The sequence below is a fragment of the Octopus sinensis genome, linkage group LG11 (assembly GCF_006345805.1).
Source record: "Octopus sinensis linkage group LG11, ASM634580v1, whole genome shotgun sequence".
Lineage (NCBI taxonomy): Eukaryota > Metazoa > Mollusca > Cephalopoda > Octopoda > Octopodidae > Octopus > Octopus sinensis.
The window spans coordinates 37,546,151-37,553,650 of NC_043007.1; the positions used below are offsets into that span (position 1 = coordinate 37,546,151).

Consider the following 7,500-nt stretch of genomic DNA (forward strand, 5'->3'; position numbering starts at 1 on the left):
CAGAGGTAAGAGCTCTCTGAACTTTGCCCAAGCTATTCTTACTCTAGCAGTTACACTTTCAACACACCGCCCCCGCTACTGACTTGGTCACCTAGGTAACGGAAGCTATCAACTATTTCTAGTTTTCCTCCCTGGAAAGTGACGGAAGTTGGTCTCAGAGCATTTTCAGTGTTTATTGCTCCTGAGCATCTGCCACATACAAAAACTATCTTCCTAGTTAGCCTTCCCTTGACGTTGCTACACCTCTTGTGTGCCCATAGCTTACACTTGGTGCATCTTATAGAGTTCCTACCTACGCCTTTCCTACAGATCGACCAAGGCCATCTACCTGAAGGCGTTTGTGACTTGTCTACCTTCCTACTTATTAGGACTTTGGTTTTAGCTAGATTGACTCTAAGGTCCTTCGATTCTAATCCTTGCTTCACACCTGAAACTTCTCCTCCAGTTCTGATAGTGACTCAGCAATTAGAGCAAGGTCATCAGCATAGAGGAGCTCCCAGGGGCATTCTGTCTTGAATTCCTCCGTTATTGCCTAGAGGACTACGATAAATAGGAGGGGGCTGAGGGCTGAACCTTGGTAGACCCCTACCTCTACCCGGAATTTTTCACTGTACTCGTAGCCAACCCTCACCTTACTAGCAACGTCCCTGTACATGGCTTGCACAGCTCTCACTAACCATTTATCTATCTCTAGTTTCCTCATTGACCACCAGATAAGGGATTGGGGGACCCTGTCGAAAGCTTTCTCCATGTCAACGAAAGCCATGTACAGGGGCTTATCTTTGGCTAGATATTTCTCCAGCAGCTGTCTTACCAGGAATATGGCATCAGTGGTGCTTTTTCCTGGCACGAATCCAAACTGCATCTCATCTAAACTAACTCTCTCTCTAATTAGTTGGGCTATGACCCTCTCCGTAACCTTCACTACCTGATCCAACAGCTTGATACCTCTGTAATTATTTGTATCTAGGGCGTCACCTTTACCTTTGTAGCAGTTGACTATTATGCTGCTACACCAGTCATTGGGTATGACTCCTTCGTGTATTACCTGGTTAACTATACGGATGACTAGGCTATAGCCGACACTGCCAGATATTTTGAGCATCTCTGCAGTAATTCCTAATGGGCCTGGGGCTTTCCCTGTCTTCATGCTTCTAATTGCCTCAATTACCAAGGAACTGTCAACTCGGATAGCTGGTCCCTCTGTTGGGTCGACATTCGGCAGACTCTCTTTATCCCATTCATTTTCTTCATTCAGCAACCTTTTATAGTGGCGTCTCCACACCTCTCTCTTTGCATCCTCATTTAGCGCAAGTGAACCATCATCCATGCGAACACATTTCTCTCCTACCACATCACGATTCTCTCTCACACACTGTCTTGCAACGCGAAATACCTCAAGTCTTTGGTCCTCACGGCGCAGAACATTGGCAAATTTTTTCTTATTTGCTTCCCCTCTGGCTAAATAAACCTGTCTCCTAGCTTCTCTTTTGGCAGCCTGATACAATTCCCTGCTACCCCCATTTTTCCAGTCCTTCCAAGCCTGTCTCTTTTCTCTAATAGCCCTGTCTACAACATTGTTCCACCACCACGTTATTCTAGGTCGAGAGGGGACTTTGCACCAGCCACAGATCTGGTCAGTGGCTCTCAGCAGGTTGTCCCTTAGAAACGTCCAGTTGTCTTCTACCCCCTATGATGCTCTATCCCCTTCTACTTCGTCAAAGGCTTCAAGTAATATGTCCCTAAATCTCTGTCCATTTGCAGGATCTTTAAGCTTCCAGATCCTTCTTCTCCATGTTGGTCGTCTTCTGGTCGTCCTCTTAGTCCTGATCCTAAAGTCACTAACTGCCAGTCTATATTGTGGTGTACATTCTTCGCCTGGGAAATTTTTGGCATTTATAAGCAGCCATCTTTCCCTTTTCCTGGCAAGGATGTATTCAATTTGGCTGGTATGTTGACCCGATCGGTAGGTGACTAGGTGGCTGGTAGGTTTCCTGAAGTTAATGTTGCAAACCATGAGATCATTTGCATCGCAGAACTCCAGGAGCCTGGTTCCCTCCTCGTTGCGGGAACCATAGCCATAGCCTCCATGTACACCATGGAAGCCCCCAGCATGTTTTCCAACATGCCCATTGAAATCACCAGCCACAAAGAGAAGGTCTCTGTCGTTCGTCAACGAGGTAGTCCACCCTCACCTACTACCCCACCACCCTACCTCTCCAACACACCATTCCTCGAGCTTTCAGCATCTCCAGTCCGACCCGTCCACTTCACACATCTTCCCTAACCGACCCCCCCTCCTTCAAACGAGCCCACAACCTACGAGACCTCTTGGTCCACAGCTTCTTCCCCAACCCTACCTCCCAACCTGGCTCGTTCTCCTGCTCCCACCCACGCTGCCGCACTTGCCCTTACCTCTCCAACACCACCCTCCTCACCGGCACCCATTATCGACCCTATCGCATCATCGACTCTTTCACCTGCACCTCCAGCAATATCATCTATTGCATCTCCTGCTCTCTCTGCCATTCCCTGTACATCAGACAAATGGGACACCTCGTTCGTCTGGCCGAACTTGTCCTCTAACTCAACTGCTTCTCGTTCGCGGGTGAGTTCTACCAGCAGTTCTCGGGAGTGGCCATGGGAACGAGAATGGGCCCCAACTATGCGAATCTGTTCGTTGGCTATGTTGAGGCCCAAATATCCTCTAGTTTCACTGGTCCCACTCCCGAACTATATGGCCATTATATTGACGACTGTATCGGCGCCACTTTACTCTCCCGCGAACATCTAGACTCCTTCCTCTCTTTCGTCAAATCTTTCCATCCTGCCCTCCACTTCTCTTACGCTATCTCTGACACCGAGGACCGGGTCGGTCGGGCCGTGTGTGCCGCCTCACGCGGCCGCGTCGCTGTTCGCTCGGCGTCGCGCCTCCGAGCGCCGGGACACGTCTTCACGCGAAGCGGCGGACCGGTACGGGGCTGTAGCGTTGGCGTCGGACTCGGCATCCCGGTGCGCCCCTTTTTTCCGACCGTCGCTGCGGCGGCAATGACATCCCAGTCTCATGCCATTTCCGCTCCACCGGTCACTCCTTGCAACACCTGTCTGTGTTCGGATTGTCCTTGCACAGAGGCCATCTGGACTCCCGCTTGCGCCGTGAACAGGGATTAATCTTCTCTCTTCGCTCTTTTACGCCATTTGGGCTCAACTCTCCTCCCCTCTTCATCTAACCCCCTCCCCGACTCTTACTTCTCTTCACTCCTACATCTTTTCACCCCTACTCTCTTTCCCTCTTCTCCCTTACTCTCTTTCTCTCTGCTCCCTCACTCTCCTTCTCTCCTCTCTCCCCTCCCTCCTCCTTCTTCCCACCCAACTCTCCTCTATTGCCCCGACTCCTACTTCTCTTCACTGCTACTTCCCTTCACCCCTACTCTCTTTCCCTCTTCTTTCTTACTCTCTTTCTCTCTTCTATCCTACTCTCTTTCTCTCTCCTCCTTCCCTCTTCCCTCTTACTCTCTTCTCTCTTTCTCTCTTCCCTCTTACTCTCTTTTCTCTTTCTCTCTTCTCTCTTACTCTCTTTCTCTCTCCTCTCATTCTCTTTCTTCTCGCCTCCTCTCTTCTCTCCTACTCTTTCACCCTCTCTTTCTCTCTTACTCTCTTTCTCTCTTTTCTTCTCCTCTCTCTCCTCACATACCCACCTTCCCCTCCCCCAATAAAATCACCTACCCCTACACATCCCTACTCCACCTTCCCTATCCTTCCCATACCCCCATCCTATCCCACATACCCCACCTCTACCCCACCCCACCCTCTGCCTACCCACAAACCCCAACTCTACCCCAACCCCCAGCCGAACCCACACCCCACACGTGCTTTCCCCACTCTCGCCTTCCCCACCTCCCAACAACATCACACCACACCACACTACACCATACAATATTACACATCACAACACATCACCCACACACACCCATCCTCACATCTTCACACCAACACATACATACACGCACACGTCCAGACCACCAGCCCTCTTTCACACGCACATACATACTCTCTTATACACACACGCACCTTTGTGTTGGGGGTCAACTTTACCTTGTTATCTCCCCTACTTTCCTTCCTGTGTTTGACCCTTCTGTCCGGCACTAGTCACTATGATAGATCGTTAGCCACTACACACATTTTTTTCTCTCCTTGTTTTTTCTGTGTCCCTTTCTGTAGAAGAGCGTAGGCTCGAAACGTAAAAGACTTTTTCTATTCCTGAGTGTTATACTAATACATCTGTTTGTTTTGTACACCACCTGTCTTCATCTTTTGTTTTTTTCGTAAACTCCTCCCTACCTATATATATATATATATATATATATATATATATATATATAATAAGGGATATAGCCAACCGAATATGGCGCCTTATATTACGGAGCAGTCACTGTCTATATCTCATTTAGAGAATTTTTATTGCTTATATATAAATGATATATATATATTATATATATATATATATATATATTATATAATATGTAATTTAAAATAATAAGGGTGAAAAATTGAATATCAATTTGATTAATATCAATTTTAAAAACCAGTGGTTTAACATTGAAAAATCTGAAGATTCAGAAAAATTATATTACAAACATATAAGAGGGATGACCACTAAGTGGACATCTATTATGCTAGAAGTAGATCCTCTATGGTCTTACCACTAAGAAAGGATTGTTCTCAAGACAATTTAGCAAACGCCAGAACGTAAACGAGCAAGACGAATGAAAAAGTACAAAATTTTAAAATTAATTACAAACCCAGTTTCGTTGTTACCACTTACATAATTGTCCATGACTCATCAGTGTGATTGTCATAGCAAAATATAAGTTGTAGAACTATACACGGGACGTCTGCATGTGATTGAAAATGTATACAGTTCTACCAATTACATTTGGGGTTATCTTTCAAAAGTCTTACTTCTAGCATAATGAATGTCCACTTAGTGGTCATCCCCCTTATATGTATATGTATGTGTGTATATATATATAAATCGCCTTTCTTTTCTAATTTGCAGACTAGTAATACATATGAAGACAATGAAGGTTTCGCCGACATAGTGGAAAATGTCAAAATGATAAATTTTAAAGGTAAATTGTAAATTTATATAAACATACATTGAGTAATTGTTGCAGGGGACGAATAAAAATAAAAAACGAGTTTTAGAGTAACGGTCTTGCGCGCGTGCGTTTGCGTCAGACAGGGAGCAAGTCTTTTCCTGCATTAGGAATCAACTGGACTTGTTTTCCTTCCTGCCATGGTAGATAAAAAGATTTTCAGAGAAGTTTATTTTCCATAGCGAAGTTGGCATTACTTGGTAAACAAAATTGTTGGCTTTAATTTCAGATACAATGCCCATGGTTACCTTAGAATATATATATATATAGATAGATAGATAGTTAGATAGATAGACAGACAGACAGACAGACAGATAGATTGATAGATAGATAGATAGATATACATACATACTTAGAAAAGGATGTGTGGCATTCAATCATATAACAATATAAATAAAATATATATATATATGCATATATACATGCGTATATGTACATACTTACATTTATACGTGTGTGTATATATATATATATATATGCATATGTGGGCACAGGACATCATGAAACATGAACAACAAAAAAGTATGAAGCATAAGTACATGGAATATGAACTATTCTTTCGAACAACGAAAGACACAAATGGAAAACAAAACAAACAGCATGAAGAACGACCCTTCATCAGTTGTTGGGTAGTTTTCTAGTCTTGTATTTCGAGCATTTAACAATATATGCTTTCAATAAAATTGTTGCTACCGCAAAGCAAATTAAATAAAATTTGGGATTTTGCGGAGTGTCAAAATAGGTAACACAAACAGGACAGTGAAAACAAACAGGAATGGCTGCTAAGCCTAATTGAGATTGTGGTGGCGAACGCATAAATCAAGTTGAGGCAGGAAACAAACAAGAACATGTCTTTCTAGATCCAGCTACAATGGAGAGAAAGAAAGAAACATAGCCAAGTCATTCAAAATGCGTTTCTGGAAGGAAATATGAGCCAGAGAAGACAGCTGTTCTTGGGCCATTGTGCTTCTCAGATATGAGCGGATTCTATCAAACATAGAGAAACTTCTCTCATTAGCGGCTGATGTTGAGGGGATGGTCAGCACAAGCTTATTTAAATGGATTCCAGCGTAGCAGAAGTCAGCTCCAATTTATACAGTAATTCTAAAAAGTTTATTGATTTGCACTTTTTGAAACCACTGTCAATATACATATATTTTAGCTCGTTCACTAAGCTCTTACGGTCAAAAATACAGGGATACTTGTTTTTCTAGAGAGTCCATATGTTGCATGGGAAATGAGTTAACAAACTCTTCAAACTTATTAACGTCGAGTAAAACCAAAAAATGCATTCTCCTGAATGCTAGAAAATCTCTCTCGTAAGGACATTAGAATGTTTTCAGTTATTTCAAAATAGTTTCGTAGTTAATTTGTGCACTTCTAACTATTTTTCTAGGAGGAGGATCAGACTCTTCTGCCTATTCAATGACAGCAGCTGTATCGCACAGAATGTTTTCATAATGTTCGTCCTTACGATAGCCTTCAACACAATTAATGAAGTCATATAGTTTACTCTGACCATGCTTCATTATGTCGAGTTGTTTACACTGTATGATACCAAAGATTTTTTCCAGCCTGAGAAAGTATATTATCAAAGCAATTGATGAAAAACAGGAATGTGAAGTAGAATGTCTGTTTGACAAACTGTATCTTTATCCCACTTGTCCCTAAAGCCTAGAATACTTGTGAAGGCTTTTTCAAGTTTTCATGTAATAGATTTATGGATGACACATATATATATATGTGTGTGTGTGTGTGTGTGTGTGTGTGTGGTGTGTGTGTGTGTGTGTGTGTGTTGTGTGTGTGTGTGTTTGTGTCTGTGTTTGTCCCCCTAGCATTGCTTGACAACTGATGCTGGTGTGTTTGTCCCCGTATCTTAGCGGTTCGGCAAAAGTGACCGATAGAATTAATTACCGGGCTTACAAAGAATAAGTCCTGGGTTCGATTTGCTCAACTAATGGCGGTGCTCCAGCATGGCCGCAGTCAAATGACTGAAACAAGTAAAAGAGATGGAGGCTATAATAATTATGAAAACATCCTGAGTGACTGTAAGCATCACAGCAAATTAGTGAGTAATTTAATTAGTATTTTACATCTTCCAATACCATATATATATATATATATATATATATATATATATATATATATATATATATATATATACATACATACATATATACGACAGGCTTCTTTGAGTTTCCGTCTACCAAATCCACTCACAAGGCCTTGGTTGGCCCGAGGCTATAGTGGAAGACACTTTCCCAAGATGCCACGCAGTGGGACTGAACCTGGAGCCATGATTTTTACAGCTGGATGCCCTTCCAGATGCCAACCACGTTAC

At 43.0% G+C, this 7,500-nt stretch overlaps 1 protein-coding gene and 1 long non-coding RNA gene across 2 annotated transcripts in view; both read left to right on the forward strand.

Moving 5' to 3' along the window:
- LOC118765389 overlaps positions 1–3,033 on the forward strand; it is a 7,979-nt gene extending 4,946 nt beyond the window's left edge. The window contains exon 3 of the long non-coding RNA XR_005001245.1: positions 2,939–3,033. This is a non-coding gene — a long non-coding RNA (uncharacterized LOC118765389). The remainder of the gene's footprint in view (positions 1–2,938) is intronic.
- Positions 1–7,500, forward strand: part of LOC115217594 (carbonic anhydrase 7-like) — a 48,208-nt gene that overhangs the window by 24,320 nt on the left and 16,388 nt on the right. The window contains exon 6 of the mRNA XM_036507354.1: positions 5,060–5,132. Within this exon, the coding sequence (XP_036363247.1) occupies positions 5,060–5,132 (73 nt within the window). The remainder of the gene's footprint in view (positions 1–5,059; positions 5,133–7,500) is intronic.